Raw genomic sequence first — 25,090 nt, 5'->3', positions numbered from 1 at the left:
GGAACCCCAATGGGCAGGGTGCAGTGTATGTGAAAGGTAGGGCATGTACTGGTGTGTGTGACATGCCCTGATAGTGAAATACTGTTATTTCGTTTTTCACTATCAAAAGGCTGTCTGCTCCATAGGCTTATCATTAGGACTGCTCTGTAACATTTTACATGTGTAGCTTTCAATAGGGACCCAATAGAAAATTTAAATTTAGGGTCACTAAATTCTGAATTTATTAACACACCTTTTGGTAAAGGTGTTTTTTTTTTAATTCTGGGTTTGAAAATGCAACTTTTAGAAAGTGGGCATTTTCTTACTTGACCAATCTGTGTACCACTAGCTGTTTGTGTATTCAGCATCTGGTGTTTGAGAGAGAGGGAAGCTGGGAATGTGCATTCAGTCTAGATAGTCCCTAGTGGGGTTGAGGTGTCTGGGTGACTCATTGCTGGGCCGAATAGGCCTGGTCTGCATTTAGAGTGGTGGGAGGATTTTCGCTTGTACCTGATTAGACTGTGTCTCCATTTTCACAATGCTGTCTCTGCCTCCTGTGGACATGCTACACCAGGGAGGACAAGACTGGTTTAGACTGGGTTCAGAGACCCTTACAGCAAAGAGAACAATGACAAAATGTGGTATAAGTATTGCACCTAACACCCCAAGACTTTAGATTACTCCAAGGAACAAGAGGACCCTGCCAAGAAGAAGAGCAGAAGGAGGTGCAAGGAGCACTGCCATTTCTATGTGATAGATGGGTTGGCCAGCAGTTGCTGCTTCTGTCTGTGGTGGAGGAAAATGACTTACTTTTTTTGCCCTGCTGTTGTATCCTCCCTGTGAAGAATCTCCATGGCCTTGTGTGTGCTGGCCTCCTGTTGAAGTCTCAGGGGTATAAAAGACTTCAGCAAAGATCCTTGCTGGAACTAAAGTTGACCTGCCTGGTGGGAGAGCTGAATAGCTGTGCAAGGAGCGCTGACCCTGATGTGTATGGGGTGGGATGGCCTGCCGTTGCTGCTCCTGGCCTAGAGCAGAAAGGGCTTGATTGTTCTTTAAACATTTTCTAAACAGCACGTGGTGAGCGTTGTGTTTTTCATCTGAGAAAGGAAGCCTGCATAAGCGCCTTTTTGCCTGAAGGGATTGCGTGGTGAGCGATTGATTCCACGAAGTTAACCACATAAGGGGTTGTCTCTTCCCAGCCTATGGTGCACTGTACTTTGCCATTTATCCCTATTTATTTCAAAGTAGCACATGTGAAGTGCTTTGCCAGGCTGCAGAAGTCTGTGGTGAGGCGTGGGCTCATTCAGGGCCCCCCTTTTTGGGAGGGAAACTGTGACGTGCGTAGGTTGATGGAGGAAGTGCCGTCCGGTGGCACCCTCCACCTGTCTGGGGGGTAGTTGGCTAGCAATCGAGTTCCCCTAAGCGCAGCCCTCTCCGCGAGTGACGCTGGGGAAAGCCACGTGGGTGTTGAGCTCTCTAGCACAAAGATCTCAGGATCCGGGGACTCCCCTCATCCATCTTCAGCAACTCAAACTGAGCTAAAACTTCAAACGACAACTTATCACAGAGCATTCAAAACATTATTCGCAAAATAAAGAGCATCTTACAACTCACAGGAGAATGTCTTTCAAAAATCAAGCTCATTCTAAATTCCGTACTCAATCTACAAAGCCAGCCAAACCGTACAGCTGTGTCACTATCAAAGAGGCAATATCGCCCACGCCAACAACTTAAGTTTCTATCGGAAGAAGAAACTTTAGCCTTACTACTGTTCTACGAATGAAAACCGGAGTCCTCTAGTCTCCCTGGCTTGGGAGGCGAATACAAAATTGGAACGGTCAAAATCAAAGTAAATAGAACTTCCATACCCCAAAATAAGAAAGTTAAGCATCAATAACCTGAAGAGAGTTTCGATAACCACCTGCAACGGTGACTCAAATCCTGGGATCTCCTTGAAAGCCCTCCTAGGCCTTCTTCTCAACTGCCAATCAGCAGTGAAGCATGCCACTGACATTGTCAAACTAACGGAATCATGGCTCACCGAAACTTTGTCGCCATGAACGAATCAACTATTTCCCCCAAATTACAGCATCGTGAGACTAGACAGACAAATAAAAAAGGGGGAGGTATCGCTTGCATTCATCGCTCCCATCTCGCCGTTACACAATTAAACTCCGATCCACTTGACACCTGCAAAAAATGTGCTCTTTCCATAAGAAACTAAACGAATCATCCATGTGTTTTCCTCACCTTTTACCATCCACCAAGAACGACACCTTCATAGACCACCTAATGAAAATCAGCACTGAAAACTCTTCCCCCCAATCTAATGATATATTCCTGGGGGACTTGAATATTCACTGGGATGATCTGAATGATAGCCAGGTTGATGTATTTAAAGAATTCCTAGCTGACCAAACACTCACCCAAGCCTGCACTCTCCCAACTCACAGCAAAGGATCTACACTAGACTGAATCATCTCTAAGGAAAAGGCAGTCAACTTAATCTCAATTTCTCCATGCGATTGGTCTGACCACCATTATATTACCTTCCAAATTCCAGGAGTAATAAAGGAAAGAGCTACACAATATGTCAAACTAAAGAGATGGATTAGAGATACAAAAGGCCTAGACTTTGATAAACTGGCTGTGCGTTGTGAGAAGGATCTACCCCCACCCTCTAAAATAACAAATGTCAGTGAACTTACGGCCGACTACAATACAATGATGTCAGACATAATTGATTCAGTTGCTCCTCTAAAATTGAAAAGAATCAGGGATAGGGACAAAAATCCTTGGTTTAGCAGTTTCCTGAACGAGGAAAGGAGAGATCTGAGTGAACGGAAAGGGAAACAGCACCTATCATCCCCCAACTAAAACTGCTAAGAAAGACCAGAAAAGCATTCTCAAATCAAAAAGGATTCTTTAGATTGGAACTGGAGGACGCTCAAAATAGACCAAGTAAACTCTTTGAAATGGTAAAACTATAGTCAAATAAATTTGCCAAATCCTCTAGAGAAGCTGCAAAACCCTAACCAGCTGTGAGGAATTTTTGTCTTTCTTTACAGACAAAATCATTTCATTGGAAATTGAGCTTAGAGCAGCCGCAATCAACCTACCTTCCCTGTCGACTTCACAAATTGATGAAACTACACACTCCCTCCAAGTAGGGCCCAAAAATTAAGCTCAATGGTCTTCCTTCAAGTTATATGAAACAATGACATCTCCAAAATCCTCTCATCTACAGAACCAAATAACCACTTCAAGGATCCTCTCTCTTCAAAATTCTCAAAGACAACAAACCAATTTGTTAGCCCCATCTGGACTGTGATAATCAACACTTCTTTGTTTCAAGGCTCCATACCAGACTGCTTAAAAACTGGGCAAATCTTCCCCATCATAAAGAAACCGACATCAAACACTGTTTACCCAAATAATTTCAGGCCAGTATCCAATATTCCGTTATAAGCAAAAGTGGTAGAAAAATGTGAGCATCAGCAACTGAGCCAACCCATCTCTAAATGTATTCTACTAGACGGCTGCCAATCGGGTTTCAGACCAGACCATAGTACGGAAACTACAATACTTCATATATTTGGATGACGCCTTGCAAGCTCTAGACTAAGTCAAAACTTGTCTTTTAATTCATCTGGACCTTTCGTCTGCTTTCGATGCTGTAAACCATGATAAATTGCTTGATCAACTCGGAAACAAGATAAGAATGTTGGGATTCGTTCTCAAATGGTTTAAATCTTTACTGGAGAACAGAACTCAAAGGTTTTTAGTAGATCAAAAGCTATCATCGCCAACCCCTATTACGATTGGAGTACTGCAAAGATCAACTCTTTCCCCAACTCTCTTTAACCTCTAGATGGAACCTCTGGCTGAATGACTCCGACACACCTACATCCTGTTTCATATATATCCTGATAACACACAGATTTACATTAAAGTTTAATCACTGGAGGAGATCAAGTCAATGAATGTAGCACTAAAGATGACCACTCATTGGCTAACAAGTAATCAGCTTAAACTAAACACGCAAAAAAACGGAATTCTTACTAATTTCCCTCCCTCTAAAATCTCTTCGGAAATAAAGGAATGGGCTAAACTGATCCCCATGCTTAACTGAACCCCGATCTTAGTGGACTCAGCCAAATCACTAGGAATCACGCTAGACAAGAACCTGAAAATGCGAACCCACATCAACTTGTTGACTAAAAACGCCCGGTTCCATCTGAATTGTCTTAGAAAACTGAAACCATTCCTAGAAGCGTCCGACCACAAAATGCCACTTCAGGCTTTGATAATAGTGAGGATCGAATAAGGATGTACAAATCTATTTGGCCAGCCCAAGATCTCACAGCTCTGCTAAAAGCCTGTGTCAACGCAGCTGCAAGGGTCATAACTGGCGCTAGAAAATTTGATCACATCTCTACACACCTAAGAGCTCTGAACTGGCTACCATACGAAGCAAGAATAAAACTCAAACTTGCTTGTATCACTCATAAGGCGCTACACTCAAAGACACTGGTGTATGTAGCTCAGAAAGTAGTCATATCTGGAGGAGGCAGGTACCCCCGAGGCACACAAGATCTTATGCTAAAACCACTGTTCTTTCTGAAGAAGAAAACATGCAACAGATCTTTGTTGGGTGCTGCACCCAGAATCTGGAACTCGATACAGACAAACATTAGAAGACTGCCGTCCTAATTAAAAAAATCAAGAAGGATGCTAAGATCTTCCTAATGGGTAAATTCCTTCCATAACTCACTACAGTGGAATCACCTAATCATGTGACTATTGATCATATTTCAGTCCTTACAAACTTATAATCAGAGGGCCCCTCAAGACTTCCTTAATGAAACGCATTGGGAGCTAGACAACCTCTTCCAGGGTCCCCTATCACGTTCAGCTACTGAGGAGAGAACTCAGCAAACATTCCTTTGATGATAAAAAGGAAATTTTGTAATTCAAAGTATTCTTTCAGTCTCACATATCTTGTCCATGACACTGTTTTGGAGTGTTCTTAACTCGTAGGTTTATTATGATGCTTGCTATTGCCTCAATCAGGACCGCTAAATCTCTGTTAAGCGCTCTGACACCCTAGCGGGTCACATTTGCGCTATATAAAACACGAAATAAATAAATAAATACATCTTTCTTCAAAAATGTTTGTTAGCCTGTAGAAGCGACTTTCTTTGGCTTTTGTTGCCCACCATATTGTTTGGATGTGGTTTCACTGTGTTTGCACACATTTAGGACATAGACTCTTACCTAGGCACACAACTCCATCCCCTTCGTACCCAGGGTTGCAGAGACACACTCGGTTGCCTGGGGTTGTTCTCTTACATGCTGCGTAGGCCGAGCAGCCTCCATTATTATCTTCACACGCATCTATCGCTGCAATCAAAAAAATGCACAAGTTGAATGCAGTTCAAAATGCAAACTGAGATGCATCCTAACGTCCTCGGACATAGGCAACAGTACATTGCGTGCTTCATTATTAAATACTTATACACAGAGCTTAATGCAAAGGTAAATCTGTGGTTCCCAGAGAGAACAGCCGTCAGTGAATGAAGTGTGGGGTTCCATGAATACCTCTAATGAGGAAGACCAAGCCTTGGGAATACCTGCTTTAACTAGATCTTTACCTTATGGTGCCACTGAGGTGGCAAGTCAGCTGACGTCTAGTGCTCTCTGGGACAACTATCAAAGTGGGGTGCTGGCCCTCAATGTTTTGAAAAACCGAACTGCTACTTAAAAAGCTCCACATGTTCAACCACAGAGTTGGGGTGTGGTGCAAAGTCGAGTGGTGGATTATTTGCAGGCTTTTCTATAATATGTGGCTAAGTATGACCTGGTAGGGTAATGTAATTTATAGATGGTGTGTGTAGCATCAACATAGATCGTATATGCAAATAAATACCACAGAAACACCTACATGATAGGAAATGTGTTTTGACTGGTGAAGAGCAAGGCCTTCATCGTTTTCAAAACTTGTGTTGGTCTGTGGGGCACGTAGCGGCTCTCCATGAATAAACACTCTGCGGTAAGCCTTCTAGTGAACATGTTTCAACTAAGCCTCCAGTAGTGACTGGTCCACCAAGCACGTGAAATGAGTCAGGTGGTGCCAGTCAGAGTTCTATAACACAATACTAGAATGAAGGCAATCATTTGTTTTAATATTTCCAGCTCCTAATTGTGTGTAGAGTTGTTGAAGCACTAGACCTCCGCCACCCTACATTTGTCAAAGATATCAGGCGATCAAACCATTACATTGATGGAAAAAGAGCTGAGTATCAGCAAGCAGTTAAGATCGTACTAATGGTAAGGTAGTTCAGAGGGATAAAGCACCTGCTTTGCAGACTGCACAATATCTCAATAAGAGATAATAAGAGGTAAAGACCAATATTTAACTTAGCAAAATGTTATAACATACAGTGCACTAAAGCAACATGGAATTTTCAACATCACAAAGCTGAAACACAATACAGCCCATTTAGTGCTAAACCAGGCAGCAAAACCAGATAGTGGAAATAACATGTCGACTGGACACATTTGAAAATTGAGCTGTAACATGACGTGTGACATGTGGGACGGCCACAGGTAGAGCATGCCTTTATACATTGTTATCTCCAGATTTACCACTGGAGCTTGCAGATGATATTGAAAGATGATATATAAGCTCTAATACCATTCTATCTTGCCACTTTTGAGGTAATCGTATAATATAAGGTGTTTTACCACTACATTTATAATTGTGCAAATAATATATGGGAAATCAGATCTCCACACGTGCAGCACTTTATGAAAAGGCAATATGTGATATGCATACATGGGATTTTATCATATATCTGGGTGTTTTTTAATCTTACATGTCTCCCGAAAAGTAAACTTAATGAGATATATCAACAATCCCGTGCATACATACAGTATTAGAACAAGCAATGCAAATGTAAATAGAAAACAAATGGTGCAAAATCCAACGGAGATATCTTGGTATTCTTTAATTGGTTGTTAACAAAGCAGCCAAACGACACGTGTTTCATCATAGAGACAGTGGTCTATGACTCTTCAGGGCTGTATGGTCAAATCCAAGCTAAGTGTACTCCGTGAACCGGTGATAATTCAACTTGGTGGGACACAAGTCAATCAACACAGAAAGTTCTGTCACACTAGAATAAAGGTAGCTGTCAGGCAGGGCCACAGATGGCGTAAACGTGATGTCGGTGATAATTCCAAACCAGTATCCACATCAATCCTGTGGAGCCGCCAGGACGTTTTCATCTCGTACTACTGAAGTGGATTTGGCAGACACAACACATGTGCCTTACCTAGATTGGCGCTATTATAACCCCATGATCTCTTATTAGGACCATAATTACATGGGAGGATTTTGTCCCATGTTGTGACTGTACTGGCGTGATTTTACATAGCAGCATCTCTTTTGAAGGTGACACCTCTTTGATTTTTCCGGAGACACAAGTCGACTGAGCAATGTGGGGCAAATCACGTAATCTCGCCGTGCCTACAAAAACGAACGTGTCCTTGTGTAAATTAACTGGTGCTAATGTAAAGCGTTCCAATACTTTCAGGTGGGGGTTGGCGCTAAATAAAACTGCACATAAAAAAAAGTATCTGGTGCAAATGTCAAGTACTCCAATACTTTTGGGTGGGTTGACGCTATATGAAACTGTAAAAAAAAAGTCTCTGCCAAATTGTAATTTGGCAGACGGGATATCCGTCACATTTGTGATGGAGTAACCCTATCCGGCAAAATCGTAATCAGGCCCTAAGCATCAAGATCATTTCAAAATCAATAAATCATAACATTTATTTTCACAGATCTTTTTTTCATAAAATCTTAAATATTGTTTTTGCAAAGGACCTCTTCAACTGAACACACATTTTTGAGAGCTAGGAAGGTGTGCCATACTTGCCTGTACAGAGTGTGCCATCTCCCTTGAAGCCAGCAGCACACTTGCAGTAGGCTCTACCATCTGGTTTCTCAAGGCAGCTACAGAAGACGAGAGGAAAGCATCGTGAATGCATGAAAACTGCGTACAACATTTAAACATGTATTTCTAATGGAATAACATGCGTGATTATACACCATTTCTGCTGCTGTCCGGCCCACCATTCTCAAACACTGACTCTTCTAAAGCAGCACATTGTATGCCATATAGGGGCTAATTAGGAGTAGACTGAAATCCCTCTATTCCCTCCGGAATTATAAATTCTGCAAACATCTTCAACCATAATGGTTCTGGGGGGCTTGCAAGCTTTTGGGAAATAAGATTTTTGTCAAAACCAGTTGGCGCATGGTATTTCATATAAAGAGAGGGAGAGATCGAGAGAGAGAAAAAGACAGAGTATACATATTAGGTAACTGTGTAGTATGGGCCAACATTGCCATCAATGGTTTCTGGTGGCATCATACATAGTGAGTAAGAAGGCTGAGTGGTTAAAAGTCACAATAACACCAAGATGGCAATGTAGGAGTATATTACACGTAGGAGTATATTACACGTTATCGGTTATGTATTTATTTTTTTATATCACATGGTTATTTTGGGGTAGTTAACAATGGCCAATTCTGTGGATGTGGTGTTTATCGCCTAATTATGGATTTACTACATTTGCTGCATAATTTGCAGCAAGATGTGCATAATTTTCACATTTCAGATTTCACAAAAATGTTTTTTCTAGTTAACTTTGATGAAAATAATAGTCCCAGAGAATGTGTCGCATAAACTAGTAATCCAGACATCGGTAAAGCTATGCAGAGAGGGTTGGGCGCCGTTATTATAATGATGAAATTCGAATTTCAGAGAGAAACATGAACTATTTCCCATATTTTACTCTTCACTGAAATACGGATTTTTCGACCACTGCATTTTGTTATTTTGGACAAAAAAACACCCAAACATACAATATATATAAATAATAGCTACTGATGTGCAGTGTGATGTGGAGTGGGCAGCCTCAGGTGGGTGATGGTATCACTCACATATATTAATTATGGAACCAAATAAGATATTACTCTTTTTGGATCGGTATATATGTTTTAAGAATGCTGTTTTTAAATCTGCAGTACTTTTAAATAAATAGCTTTGACAAGAACCAGGACACAAGTGGTAACATCCATGAGGCAACATGAATCCCATTCTATAGGTCTTGTTGCAAAGATGAAAGCTGTAATTACATCGACTTTGACCTCTGCACTGTGGTAATAAATATGTAAATAAATGTGTATTAACACATCTGCTTCAAGTTAAATGCTCTGTTAAACCACAGTTACTTTCCCTAGCCTCGCAAATCAATTTCTATTAAGACGTATGCAGATATGTTTTGTTTGTACATGTAACTTCAGCAAACTTTTTAATCTAAATAGACAGAAAGTACCAGAAATTACACCACTGAGGCGATAAGTGTATCTTGAAAAAAGGGCTGCTGAAATGATAAACAATAGCAAGGCATAGCATCCTTTTATTGTAGTAGGACTAATCGATGTTCGGTTTAAGGAGAAGCGTCACTGCAGCCTTCAAAGCATATTTCTCCTGTAGGTAGGAAACAGATTTTTTTGTATTAATTAATTCTTTAATTTATTTATTTATTTTAATGAGGTAGAAGCACAGGCCCCCGAATTCCTTTTAATTTCCCCAGTCACATTTTTATGTTTCTAGCAAGAGAAGGGAGTGGTGCACGTCTGAGATGCCCAAATCGCCGAAAAGTTGGTGTGCAAAATTCACATAATTTGGTTTCTATTAATTATCCGAAATATCAATAAAATAAAGTGTAAATACGCGAAACACAAATGCCATTAAGCGCCATATTTTAGCACAAAGTGCGTCTTTGCATCCATTTTTTATGCATGTCATGCTAATAAAAAGTCCAAAAAAACAAGAGCACAGCAAATGACAGTGGAATGGTGCATTCGGGGTAACTTTTTACAGTAAGTGCCTTGTAATTAGGCGAAGTGCTGCAGTTGCATAATTAATGGATTTCACATGACAAGTGTAGCATGAAAATTCCCCAAATTCCTCGAATTACACCAGCAGAATTTGAATTTCACCAAGCCCTACTAAATACCTTGTGAGCATTACTGGGCCACCAACCATTTCCGTAAACCACCAGCAGATAAGGAGCCAGGTTTATTTAATATTGCCAACAATAGAAACCAAAGGGTACACAAAGTTCTCAAAAAGTGAGGCTTGGCAGTACCTTCCACAAGGTGTACAGCAGTATCTAACTAACAAACAATTGAATAAAAAAATATACATATAACAAATACATCAGTAATGACATGTAAGATGTACATAATGATAATCCTATTAATAACAATCCCGCTACTACTACAAATATAAAAGCTAATAATAATACATTGGTTACATACTTGGCACTGGTGTGACAAGATTTGTTGCATTTATCGTCTGTGATTTCTGAAAGAAAAAATCTGCATTATTGGTTTGTATTGGTGAAATTAACTTATTCTAATTTGTTTATTAATTGTCTCAAACAATATTAGTGTATATTAAAAGAGATTCAATATTACTCTACAATGGGAGAGCCTTAACTCAATTACGATGCTCAATTTGATAAAAATAAGATATGTTTTCTATATGTGGAAAAACTAGGGGTGGTCCAATATAACGGATCAATGGTTCTGATTCTTGTCCAGCAGTAAAGGCACAATCATTGTTGACGTTAGGCCTGATGTACAGGTTACATTACATTAAGAGACTGATGAGTTAAGTGGGAACTCTAACAGGATGAGACTGTACCAAGTTGATTGATCACTGGGCACACATTGTTGACTGCATTGCATAAATTGAGAATACCACTTGTACTGAAGCTTATCTTACAGTGGTTTGACCTAGGAATGAGTCAGATGCTTAGTACTGTAAACCAGAGAGTGCAAGAGCGACCTTTCATCTTTTCTCCCTTAGGTCTACCGACTCTTAGATTTACCACCTCCTTTCAAGTCATTACGGAGACTGTTTCCAATTCAGGTCTTTTGTTTGACCAACTGATGCACTGTGGGAGTTGTAGACTTGTTTTACTCCCGTTTTAATAATTAGATGAATGCAGCTGAAAACAATGATTTCTAGGTGAAAAGTTCAGTACTAGAACCCGTGGGCCCGACTCACAGAACTAACAAGACAAAATTCTAAACTTACTACCATGTTGGTATTCACAGAAGACACTTACTCATTTTGGTATTCACAGAAGGCACTTACTCATCGGTCTGTAACTGTCTCAGGCCTGCCATTGCAGTGTCTGTGAGTGCAGTTTTCAACTGCCACGTCACCCTGGCAAGTGGACCCAGACCCCAACCTTCCCTTTAACTACATGTACGCACCTCTAAGATAGGTCCAAGGTACCCCCATGGGCAAGGTGCAGTGGATGTGAAAAGTAGGACGTACTGGTGTGGTTTTACTTGTCCTGATAGTGAAATACTAGCAATTTCATTTTTCACTATTGCAAGGACTAGCTCTCCCGCAGACTTTCATTGGAGCTGCTTTGTAACATTTTACAAGCGTAACTTTCAGTTGGGAACAACTAGAGATTTGAACTTTGGGCTTTCTGAGCTCAGAATTTGAAATTAGGTGGTTTTTAAATTGTGTGGTTGAAAATGCCACATTAAGAAAGTGACCGTTTTCTTGTTTAACCATCCTGTGCCTCTGCCTGCCTGTGAAATCAACTTCTGGTTTACACTAACAGGGGCCTGTTTCTGCATTCACTCTAGACAGTTGTACAAAGAGAGTTGACGTGTGCCCTACATATCCTGAGGGCCCATTACCAGGCTGATGGGCCTTCCAGAGCTAGAGTGGTGGGAGGAGCTGTCAGCTGGACCTGAATAGGGCTGTGCCACCCCACCCCCCTCCAAATTCTGCCTACAAGGACATTCCTGTGAAGAATGCCTACTTCAAAGGCCAAAAGGGGTATACAAATTGGACCTAAAACCACAGACTTTTAGAACACTTCTGGATCAAGAGGAACTTCTGCCAAGGAGAAAACCTGAATGGCTGTGAGGAGGAGTACTGCCCCTTTGATGTCTGTTGCTTTGCTGGGCTGGCCTGCTGTTGCTGCTTCTACTATGGAGACTGGAATTTGCGTTGTATTCTGCTTGAGAAGTTTCTCCAAGGGTTTGTGTGTTCTTGCCTCCTGTTGATAGTCTCGGGGCCATCAAAACTTCGTCTGCATCACCCCTTAGCTCCACTGCTCGGAGTTCTGACCTGCTTTGTGGTGCCAAATCCAGTTCTGGGTCCCTGGAGGTTGTTCCTAATGCAAAGACCTGCTTGAAACTATCGGAAATGATGCATCACCCTTCCAGTGCCTGTTTTTCTGACAGCACCACTGTGCAGCAGACATTTCCATGAACCGCCGCAGTCCAGCCCAAGAAATTGACGCAGTGCCCGTCAGTGGCAGAAGAAACCGCCAAAACCCCAATTCAGCGCACCATGCCTCCGAAGTACGAGACCCCCGCACTGACTCCAACACAGGCCATAGTGTACAGCGGAAATAATCGACGCATCAAGAGATCGCAGCTGCGGAAATTGACACAATGCCTGTTTGTCACCATTGCATGGACTTCAAGCGCGTCTGGATTTCCACGTAACGCACCTGTGCACCAAGTTTTTCTGACACATCACCAGCAGACTAGTCTTGGATTTTGAAGCCTCGCTTCCCCCTACAGTCCGGATTCGATGCAACACTTTCCCTGCGTGCAACAGAACTGGCACATCACCTCTCTATGGACTCAGGAACAGGTGCATACCTGTGTTTTCCAACACTTTCCTCCTACGCACCTGTTAGGCCTTGTGGATTTTGACAAATCAGAGGTACTTTGTGTCAAATCACCACACCCATAGAGTTCTATGGACAGAATTGCTTGAAACCCTTTAAAAGTCATATTTTGAGTTCTGTCATTTGGTGTCCATTTGTAGTGTTTTCACTGTGTTACTGTGTGTTATGTACAAATACTTCACACATGGCCTCTAAGATTAGCCTAACTGGTGCATGGCAAGCTACCGTGGGGGGGGGACAGGGGTTATCGTAGCTGTGTTATCCCTTTACCCTGACTAGAAGGAACCCTCCCTACTTGGACAGGCTGCATACCACTGCCAACTAGAGACCCCATTTCTAACAGATCCTTCCACTGTATGGTCATGGAACTCATCAATAACTTGCAATATCCTGATGGTTTATGGCACTGGGTACGTTACCCAGTGTATATCCAAATATGTATGGCAAAGATATTTAATTATTTATAGTAATGAAATGAGTATGTTGATTACTGGGAACCACAGATCAGTAAATTGAAAGGACATTGGATATGGTACTCAATTCCGTTAGTGTACTAACTTTTAACAGAGAAGTATCCAGAATGATCAGCATGACATAAGCATGCAAACAGATGACAAATGCAGATCATATAAACCTGGTCCTGTATTTGCCTTTTTCTGAGGAATACTGTTTTATGAGAAGGCCTTTGTTCAGTGGTCACCATAATAAGTGTCATAGTTGGGAGACCTAATTTTTAGTCATGAGTTTTGAAAAAGCAAAACCTCTGACAATGTGAATATGCTAGGTATCCAACATTGGTACTGTTTTTTTGTGTTGTTTTTTTTAGAGTTTTATATAGCGCGAACTAGACCCGAGACATCGGGTATCAGAGCGCTTTACATGAGCTCCAGTTTAGTTACAGAAAACACATTCCTTTTTGTTAAGCACGGGGAGATTAGTGATTTGCCCAGAATCACAGGATGTTGAGCGTTGTTGCCGAGACTCAAGCCCGGTTCCCCAGCTTTGAGGTCGACCACCCTAGCCGTAAGGCTACATCCTCTACACCTGTTGACATGAGTGAGCATGTGGTAGTTTTGGCACATTTAGTACTGCACAATGTTAACAAGGGTAAAATCAATGGTTTCACAATTAAAGGTCCCATAATGCAATATAAGTCAGGAGCCATCGGTGCCACATGATGGTGACAAACAGCAAAAGACCAGAAGAAGTACTCTTTTTTCTGAGTAATGGGGGGGGGTGCTCCAAAGCAAATAAATCAGTTTACTTGATGCACTAAAGGTTCTAGAATTGGCAGGGCTACAGGATGGAATCCACTTCCATATGACCTAATTCAAATGCATGAGAGAACACAGAGTCCAAAACTCTGAAGAAGGAAGAATTGTTTCTTAGTAAAGGTTGAAGCTATCTTGTCAGAAAAAGCGATGATTACAGTTCGCCTGTGTGAGAAAAGATTTGGCTTGTTCTTGAAAATATTCAGTCCTCAACGGATATCCATGGTATTTATATTATTATTAGACCTTGGGTAATTCAACCGGTTGACTCTAGCAATACATTTCAAAATTGGCACACCATAGAACAAAATACTTATTTTTAAGCCGGGGAAATGGTGCATAGCATTTGTTCTTCAAGATCTATAACTTTTATTACCCATACGGCTTTGTTACCATAACAAGCACTAGAATTATCAGTTCATTATATGCTTCTTCGTTATCAATTCATAATTCTTCCATACAGCTCTAGGAATGCCAGAGTCTTTCCAAAGATTCATTGGCACTCTTGTGAAGTGACTGTACAGATAGGGAGAAGTATTCTTACATAGATAGGTGGCCACAGATTCACTCATCAAGTGTCAGTGAGTTATTCAAGGTTACAACCAGAGTTTGTTGCCTTGCTGTAGATTGTTTTATTGTAAGGCTTAAGAAAGGAACTTACTATCAAAACATTGAAGATCTAGTGAGACGCAATTGGCATTTCTACAATCTGGGGAATGGTGTGAAGATGTGGGTCCACTTTCTTAATAATTGTCAGGGTTTTCTGCTGATCAGTCCTCCACTGCGTCATACCGTTGGCCCTTGACGATATGTTCAATGACTTCCTAAACTGCAAACGCTCTCTCTCATGAATATGAGTCCTTTGATGAGGTTTTGGTTCTCTAGCATGCCTTGAAACGTATCCAATGGAACTTAAAGTTGCTTTAGTTCTAAAACAGGGCAACCAGGCTCATTTCTCTTCGAGATATTATCAGAATTTCACTTAGAACATGATGCATTCTCACTGGTTGCATGAGAGTTTTGATCTAAGATGAATTTGTAGGTTGGAATGTGCAACACACAGGGGGGCATATTATCAAGGACAGGCGATACATTATCGCCGCTTTTATCGGCAGGAAACTGCTGATAAAGCGGCGATAATGGCCTTGATAATATGCTCTATGAATTCCAATCGAAGCCCATGTTAAGTGAAAATAAGACCACTGGTAATCTAGTATCACAATGGTTTATGTGATAGACTTTATAGTACGTTCAAATTAACTGATTTATAATCAGCCTTGTAGGTGTTTAGCAAGCCCATGTTAACCTCTGAATAAAGTGTTTTTAGCACACACAATACAGGAAAAAGGCTGACCTGCATTCTCCCCATTGGAATGTCCCTGCACAATCAATGCTTTACCATGCCTACTCAAAAGTAAGCCTTGGAAATTAGCATGCTGCTCAACCTCCATCTACACTGCTTGAAATGGAGGATTCAGCCCTTCCAAGGTACAGGCAAAATCTTTAAGCATAGCCTTGCTTGTCCTGAACAAACCTGAATGTGATAAGTACACAAACCCTGGGGCATATTATCAAGGACAGGCGATACATTATCGCCACTTTTATCGGCAGGAAACTGCTGATAAAGCGGCGATAATGGCCTTGATAATATGCTCTATGAATTCCAATCGAAGCCCATGTTAGATGTGAACACATTGCATTGATTGTGCAGGGACATTCCAATGGGGAGAATGCAGGTCAGCCTTTTTCCTGTATTGTGTGTGCTAAAAACACTTTATTCAGAGGTTAACATGGGCTTGCTAAACACCTACAAGGCTGATTATAAATCAGTTAATTTGAACGTACTATAAAGTCTATCACATAAACCATTGTGATACTAGATTACCAGTGGTCTTATTTTCACTTAAAAAATAATTTAAAATGCATGTATTGCAGTATACTTTCATTAGAAGAGAGTTACCTCAAGAAAACCCAGAAGTAATATGAAAGATTTACATTGATACGGTTTCAGGTTTAGTGGTGACATAAGCAGCAGTACATCGAGCCTTGAGGCACCTTAACCCTCGTGCCCCAGTCTGAGTCTGAGTTAGAGTAGTTTTCTGCCTTCAAGTAATTGCCTCAAGGCCAGGTCCAATGCATCTAGATGATTTTTGTGGGAATGCCTGGCTCATGTTTCCACTCATAAATAGAAACAGTTAGAATTTGGCATGGAACCCAATAAGCAAAATGTTTCGACTCTCTTTGCTTGATCTGTCTTATCAGTTTCGTATTGTTAGTCATTGATGATATATCTTTATAATTTTTAGCGGGTGTGCCAATTTATAATTTCTGCTCCGTACCATGACAAAAAGTATTTTATATAATAGTTGCAATTAAGTAAATGAAATAAAGCAGAATCTGATAGCTTAAGGCTGGTACTTAGCCATTCATGGTACTCCAGGACATCACACACTGTTTATGGCCAAGTAGTAATTTATTGTGTACATCTTCAAGAGCAAATGTATAGGGGTTCAGTTTTGTGTTCACTCCAATATGTTGGGAAGTTCCTAGGAGACTCAGAATAAATAATACAGTACCACTTGAATGAAATTCTGCTAGCGAACCACAATAGTACTTTGTCCGTTAATGGGCAAAATGTTTGGGGGAGAGTTTCCAACTTTCATTCTTAGGGCCTTGTACATCATTGCCAAGATTTCAGTAGTGGCAATGGCCTTCTTTTCTTTCTGTTAGTAAGTGTTAGAAATTGGGTTTCTGGTTGTCAGAGTTATGCACACTATCCAAGCAAGTCCAAGGGGTCGCTTACTACTTATCCTACCACCCCCAATTGTAACACTATCCAAGCAGGAAGCCCAATTCTAGTCAGGGTACTGTGATGTATTCCTATAGGTCCTGAATCGATCCCCCTATTCCTGACCCTATTCTGGTTAACAAACCAACAAGTTAACTAGCAGTCAGCCCATGAGGCAGCAAACCCCCATGATGCAGATACCGTTATCTGACGAAGCCACACTACGGCACAGGAACGTGTTATCTGATTAGGTCACAACGCTTGCGATCTAATTAGACAAGCGATAGTCCTCCAGCCCCTGATAAGGCATACGGAGTTCTCTAAACAAATCAAACCTATGACAACCTGGGAAAAACCCTGCGGCCATTGTTTTGATTTCACCGAGAACTTCAGCAAAAGAATGCGCTAACGACCAAGTCGTATGACATCCTTATTGACGTATCTATGTCCATCCTTACGTCAATCTCGGCACCTTAAAGGTATAAATATTACCGATATTGCCCTATGCAAACACACGCGGTGGTGACGAGACGGAGCAGCCATACTTGCCGAAGCCCAGAGCAGAGCAGACCCCGCTGGCGCAGCCCCGCCTTCCTGACGCGCTGAGAACGAGACGCGCTGCTTTCTCCTGCCGAGAGATCCAGCACCGGCGCTTCCGGGTAGCCCTCGCAGGCAGCCTGGAATATCGAGACCAGAGAGAGAGATACCATCCCTCATTCATCCTAACTTCCAGGTACAGAACTGAATAACCCCTCACAGAGAATTCTCTAGTCAGTCACTTGGCAAAAGCAAACTTAACTTAAACTGTAACTTTCTATTCCCGCCCACGTATTAGGCTTAGGTCAGGTACACGGGGTAGGCGTATTTAGAAACACCAGTTGAGTACGTTTAGTCAAATGTATATGTGTATAAATATATTTTATTCATTTTAAACCTTCATATGGCTTAGAAACCATATCAATGTTTTTACAGTATTATTTTATACTCCTGCTTTTAATGTATGCACTTTACTTAGCTATAAGTATTGCAATAATATCGATCCATTTCTCTTGTACGAGAAAAGAGACTGATCAATAAATAACATCTTTTTATTGAACACGCCCGTCTCTTCCTTTTCTCTACAATCTGATGAGACTAAGAATGCACGTACTGACTGAGTAAAATAAATTGCCTTTTGTTCACACGACTCTCGAGATACACTCTTGATTAGGGGAGAGCAAAGTTGTCATGTTCTATGGTTGTCAGAAACTAAATCCCTTCTTGTCTAATCAGGGAAGTTAATTCCTTCCTGAACATTCGAGAAAGTTTCTAGTGAACTCTGAGCTAGCTGGCAAACCCAAAACTTTAAGTCTAATATCGACAGTAGTAGACCTAGTTAACGTCTGGTCTAGGCCTATACTATTGAAGGTATTATTCCAATGCGCAGAGCCTATTGAGATAATAGGAACTACAATACATGGCGCCCAACGCGTTTAGAAAGGGCGATAAAACTAACGTAAGACATTTAGAGTAACTCAGTCGTGCTTTCTCACTCAGACCCCTTTTCCCCATAATACTCCAAAGACGTCTGGAGTGGGTGAAAGGTAATATCCTCCAAAACCTCGCAGGAGGGAACTCCTATGTATGGTTTTTGGTATAGTCAACGTTGAAGGATACACTGTTCCAAAATATTGTGCATCTAATCTTTGTTTCCATAAGAAACCTGATCTGCAAACAAACAAAATAACCATCCTGTCGGTAAAATGGGAGACAGTGATGAAGAAAGAGAGACAGCTAGATTAGCAGCTGAAATAATAGCAGCTGATAATACTATGCAGGAAGCAGACCCGGATATAATACTCATCCCGGTCATCAAAAGGAAATCTATAACCATAAAACTTATAGAAAATGGACTGACACCCAGAGGTGGCACAGTCATATTCGTAATTGAGGCACACGAATATCGGCAGACAGAGGTATACTATTCATGGATAAACTTTCCAGCAGCAAATCCTGTAACAAAGTACTTCCACTATTACAAAATAGAGGAACCTCCTGAAATGTACACTCCTTTCGAGGAGGTGGAAGTACCACTTAAATTTCAAGAGCATTTGCTCTTATTTAATGGCGCCCTAAAACATAATAATCACATCACCAGGCTCGGTCCTTTAGGTAGACCAGGAGCAACGTGGCCGGTCCTAGCCGGATACACACCACATCCAGACATCGACGGGATGTCTGCACCACAGCTGTTAACACAGCTAAAACAATTAATAAAAATACATAGACAATTAGTCCAGTATGTGATGCGGACTTCAACAATACAACCAGCGATTAAAATTCCACAGCTGACCCCTCATCAGGGGAACACAAATAAAATTACACCACAGAACATACAGTCCTGCCTAGGTAAAGTTCCGGCTAAACGGGAACAAATACCATCCTGGTTAGCACAAAAAATCACCCAAATAGAGGCGGTGTTTCCAGACACCACCCCGTTAGAAAAACACAGGATTCTGACTATCTGTCTTCCAATGGGAATCGCACCACACATAGAGGACTGTGACACTTGGGGTACAGTCTTTGCTTCCATTTACACAAAAACGCACGGTGTTCCATCCATTTCGGTAATACCAGATGTGCTAAAACAAATTCAAGACGAATATGGTCCGGAACCCGCTTTAACTCTTGGTATGAAATTACTAAAAGACTTCAAGCAGGTCTCGGCTATATTGTTAGCCAACATAAAGGGTGAAGCAGTAAACGTGGCGATCCGCCAGAGGTTAAAGGAGACAGATATAGCAGACCAACCAGCTGAAATTGCCAGAATCATAGAAAAATCCTATGAGGAACTAGGTAGAGATAGTTTAGGTGGAATACCAGTAAAACCACAACTGATTGAAAGTCCAGAAAAAATATTTTTTAATAATAATTCAACATCATCAAAAAAGAGCTGGGATGGAAACAAACAATCCAATCCTAAAGAAAAGAAATTCCAGTCCAGAGGAAGGTCTCCTAGGCGAAGAGAAAAATCTCCGAACCAAAGACACAGGTCACCCCAGAGTGACCCCTCTGGGAAAAGGTATAACCTTAGAAATAGGGATAATATAAAAAAGCCTGATAGATATCAAGACATTGATACACGTCCCTCTCAATCTTTTCAGACTTCCTCGCAGAAATCGGAAAGAAAAGGACGATCAGAACAAAGAGAAGAGCACGCCAAGTCCAAAGACAAGGAACCTGCTCAGCTAAAAAAGAAATTACAATTTCCAAAGAAGAAGGTAGCCAGCATTAAAATAGTTAACAATGCCGAGAATTCTGAGGACACAACTGAAAAACGGAGAATGGGCTCAGACAATGCTAGACAGCGCAGCAGAAGTGAGCATAGCTCGCAAAGTCCTTATGAATCATCTGGAGACAGTGGACACGAATGAATATCTTCAAGTGGAAACTGCGGACACCAGAGTTCGCAAACCTCACAAAATATACGAAATAACATTGCGTATAGAAGGGGATAAGACTAGAAAAATAAGGGGGCTATTTTGGGATAATCTCTCCAAGGGCTATGATATCCTTCTAGCTGAAAAAGACTGGCCACCAGAGTTTGTCAGGGATTGCCCTCATGGCGAAGAAATAATTATGCCTGCCTTCTCAAATCATATCCCAATTCATAAAAAATACACACTTGCTAGAAAGTGGGCAGTAGCTCAAGCTCCTGCTTTATATAAAAATCACGTAGGATGGGATGAGGACTCTCCTCCTCATAAAATCCAGTTAAAATCACAACCTACTGCACAAAGACAGTACCCAATTAAGCAAGAAGCTAAAAAACAGGTAAAAGAAATCCTAGATCAGCTAGAATACCAGGGGGTGATTGAAACTTGCACCTCACAAATGAACAACCCTTTGTTTCCGGTCTCCAAACCAGACAATTCATACCGTCTAGTTTTGGATTACCGACACCTTAACTCATGTTGCAAAACTTTTGCAGTGCAAAACTCGCATAGTGCTGCACTAATGAATAACATAGTGCGCAAAAAATTACAAAACAACATTAGACATCTCTAATGGATTCTTTTGTCAAAACATAGCACCAGAGAGCAGATATTTGTCTGCGTTCTCAATAAATGGCACTCAAAAACAATTCTGTCGGTTAGCCCAGGGGTACAAGAACAGCCCGGGGGTATTCTCAGCGAGAGTAACAGAATTACTACAAATATATGATGATGAAGCATTATCTTATGTCGACGACATTTACTTAACAGATGATGACTTGGATACTCACTTGAAAAGAGTGAACACCATAATACTTGGGTTCGCTGCAGAGGGTTACAAATTCAACTTTAAAAAATCCAGAATTGCCCATCTGACAGTCCTGTTCTTAGGATATGAATTATCAAGTGAAGGCAAAAGCCTGGCTGACAATTTCCTAGAGAAATGTGCCGTACTCCAAGCACCTAGAACACTAAAAAACCTACAGTCAATTCTAGGCTTCCTAAATTTCGGAAGGACATACATTGCAAATTACGCAGAAAGGGTCAAACCCCTTTATGATCTGATAAAACCAGATTTTAAAAGATCTAATTGGACTCAAATACACACAGAAATTTTGAGATCCTTACAAACAGACATGCTAATTAAAACAAAATTAGAAACACGTGATAACACACGCAATCTAGTGATTCGAGTCATCCCAGGAAGATGCGGATTCACATACCTGACCTCTAATGAGGGAGAAAAGGTACCAATTGCATTCAAATCACACCTGTACACAGAAGCTGAAAAGAAATTCAGCATTAAAGAAAAAATTGTTCATGCAGTTCAAACCGCGATAGCTAGAGAAAAAGATCAAGCTGACGGTAGACATATCACAGTCAGAACAGCAGAATCAGCCTTTGAGGCACTAACAACAACGTGTAATTTACCAACAACAATATTGAATCCGGAATGGATACAATGGGTGAATTCAATCACAACGGACAAAGTATACTATTACTTTGATCCAGAACTAGAAGAAATGGAAAATTTAGAATATGAAAGAACATTCCCTCTGCCAATCGACATTCTGCCTTTACGACATTACGCCTGTGTAATTTATACCGACGGACATGCTCAACCCCCGTTTGGGGAGAACAAGCATACAACCCGACATGTGGGATTACAAAAGAAGTGTGGCACGGAGGTAAACTAAGACCTCTATTAACAAAAACACACTCAGTAGAAACTAATTCAGAACAACAGACTGAAATAATAGCATTGAAAATGGCGCTAGATAATGCGGATCGCGAATTCCCGACACTTATAGTGTCAGATTCATATTACGGCGTCAAATCATATAACAAGGATTTGCAGACATGGATTCAAAACGGTTACAAAGATGACACAGATGCACCAATAAAGCAGAAATTGCTCTGGGAACAAATAGCTCTTTTACAAAAAGAACTACCAAAGACTCACGTGACACATTCACTGAGTCATCAGCGTGATGGCGTTCACGTTGCAGGGAATTCATTGGCTGAAACAGCCACAGCGGCAGCCACTAAATCGGCTCCCGTAGTTCGAAAAAAGCGTACATTAAAATACATTGACGGTGAAACAGTGCTGGCGGTGAAAACGTCATCAAAAGGCGACTGCTCAGCGCTACCGATCAACTATCCACTCAATTATACATACATAATCGATGCAAACTCCGTCCCTTTTGCTCGAATCCCTGGAGTGGGGGATAGAGTGATTCCAAACATGGACAGGAGAAACTTGTTAATCGCAGACGCACACATGGGCGAGGGTCTCAGACACCTCAAACTAAAAGATTCTCTGGAAGAATTACAATCACGGTACTGGTGGCCAGGCATGAGCCTGCATCACACCATGTTTGTTAAAAACTGCCCAAACTGCAACAGAAATCGCAGTGGGGAGAGAAACAGTGTAATATCTCGCCGCTTCACTCCAGAAAAAATCAAGAGTAAAAAGCAAGGCTTGCGATTAACATATACAGGCTAGTTTCCACTTATAATGTAGATCACCAGCACTCGGCTGACGTCTGGACTGTTATACAAAGATTTGCGAGTCTAAATGGCATATACGCTAAGAGCATGCTACGTTTGACCATTGTTTTCACTCTAGCCCTCCAGCCTGAGGGGAAACATGGCCAAATGAGCATAGCCCAGCGGGAATCTTCTCACTTCCTTCCTGAGGGATACGGGATGGTGTAAAGAAAAAACCAAGGCATAAAGCAATCTATAACGGAAAGGATATTAGGTTCGGGAGCTGGGTGGGTCAAACATCTAATAAGTGTCCAACGTAGTCTAAATAACTTGCCAAGAAATTCTCTGAAGGGATTCAGTCCGTACGAATTATTATTTGGAACTAGGATGTTGATCTCTGACCTTGATAGTCAGACTTCAGTGGTGAAAGAAAAAAGCTTTGATATCAAAGACCGTTTGGCTATTTTGCAGGACTTAAACAAAACAAGAAAAGACCTGAGCAACATAAAGTTAAAACAACAGCCAACAACCACTGAAGAACCACCACCTGTCCCAGCAAGACCTGTCTGGATTCCAAAAGTCGGGGATCTAGTCAGAGAAAAGATCGCGGTAAAGAAGGGATTTGGGCCTTCTTACAGAAAAGCAGTTCCTGTCTTGTCTGTCAACGGGACAAGATCAGTTGTACTACCGCCACTTGCTGGTAAAAAGGAGAACCGAGTTGTATCCATCGACCTGGTAAAACCACAATCATGTGGCCGATAACAAACAGTAGGCCAAGTGGACTCCCAATAAGTAGCAGAACACCAAGGTTTGCTACCAGTACAGAGGTTCTAACTAAGAGGCTAATCACATTCGAAACGCCTACAGAAGAACAACAAGGACTATGCAACAATGCAATGGAACTTAGACCTCTGAAAACCCAAATAAAAACATTTAGCAGAGACACACCAATCTACAATGAAGTACCAAGTGAAAATGCAAGAAACAGTAATCCTGAAACAATTGGAACAATTGACAGAACTGCATCCGGCTACTTCATAAACTTCGATGATTCCTCTGAAGGCTTCAGTGAATCAAAGACACAGCCATCAACAAAAACCTTTAAAGATAAAGCTAAAGAACTTTTGAAACAACTGAAAGAAACATATCTGATTTCTCCATGGATCGAATTTTGGGTGGGTTTTGGTACATTTATCCTCATACTTTGGCTCATCATGGTACTAACTTTGGGACGCTTCATTGAGGGAAAATATGCTAAAATGGACACAGCAAGTCAGAAAATCAACTTGATCCTCAAACCACACACATCTTCACACGTCGAGAAAAGAGAACTTTCTTCAGTCAACTTCACAGCCAATCCTATATTGGGTGGGGGAGCATGGGACAACACTGACTACGAAATTTATGGTCCGGTTGAAATCCTGAAATATCCACACCAAATTAAGATCTCATTGAGTGACTTTGTAAAACCAAGCTCATTTGCAGATGATTGGGACTTCCAAAGCATTAATAATATGATGTCTGACTTAGTAATGTCTGCTAAATTTACCAAACATGATTATTTGCAGGGTTCTACAAATTATGATAGTATGTATTGCTATAACCACTATGGTAACCATTTTTTACATAGATCTGCACAACCTAGAAATGTTTTAAATTATAATCAATGGGAACATTGTGCAACACCTCCAAAAGGAAGCTCAAGAACCTTTTATGACAAATATTCATACTTTTCAGGTTTTAACACAAGTAATGTTGAAACATTTTATTTCAAATTGTCAAATAAGACAGGGACAAAGACCATGATAACAAACACAAAATTGATATATTCAGACTCATTCTTTGAACAAATGAATACTTTTGGTTTAGATTATTGGGACAAAAATGTTGAATTGAAAAGTGTTTGGGGCACAAAAGAATGGCAAGTACAGGGTATAGAATCTTTGTTTAGAGCCTGCATGATCCCAGGACAAATGATATTTTTAAATGACACTGTTCAACAAACCACCTGTCTTGGCCTAGCCAAAATCAAAGACTTAAATAAACCGTCTATTCCAAAGCCAACAATGTTCAGCAATAGCTCTACAGATGAAGAGATAGACGTAAAGTATGTATTAAACCAAAACAGAACACATCCTGATTGGAAACAGTGGTTGATCTGGCCCACAGATACTAATAACTGTCGAGACAGATTCCTGAACAAAACACAGGGGTTCAAAATGACCAGGCCAGACCCTAGATATCCCCAAAGACATCACCCAGGGATAATAACCAGC

General features: G+C 41.0%; 1 protein-coding gene across 1 annotated transcript in view; it reads right to left on the bottom strand.

Annotated features, from left to right (window-relative positions):
* STAB2 (stabilin 2) overlaps positions 1–25,090 on the bottom strand; it is a 944,658-nt gene that overhangs the window by 338,152 nt on the left and 581,416 nt on the right. Inside the window, exons 40-42 of the mRNA XM_078674824.1 lie at positions 10,379–10,424; positions 7,923–7,999; positions 5,257–5,382 (exon numbers count right to left, since the gene is read on the bottom strand). Coding sequence (XP_078530950.1) covers positions 5,257–5,382; positions 7,923–7,999; positions 10,379–10,424 — 249 coding nt within the window. The remainder of the gene's footprint in view (positions 1–5,256; positions 5,383–7,922; positions 8,000–10,378; positions 10,425–25,090) is intronic.

Source organism: Lissotriton helveticus, chromosome 1_1 (genome assembly GCF_964261635.1).
Source record: "Lissotriton helveticus chromosome 1_1, aLisHel1.1, whole genome shotgun sequence".
Lineage (NCBI taxonomy): Eukaryota > Metazoa > Chordata > Amphibia > Caudata > Salamandridae > Lissotriton > Lissotriton helveticus.
This window is presented reverse-complemented; position numbering and strand designations above follow the sequence as displayed.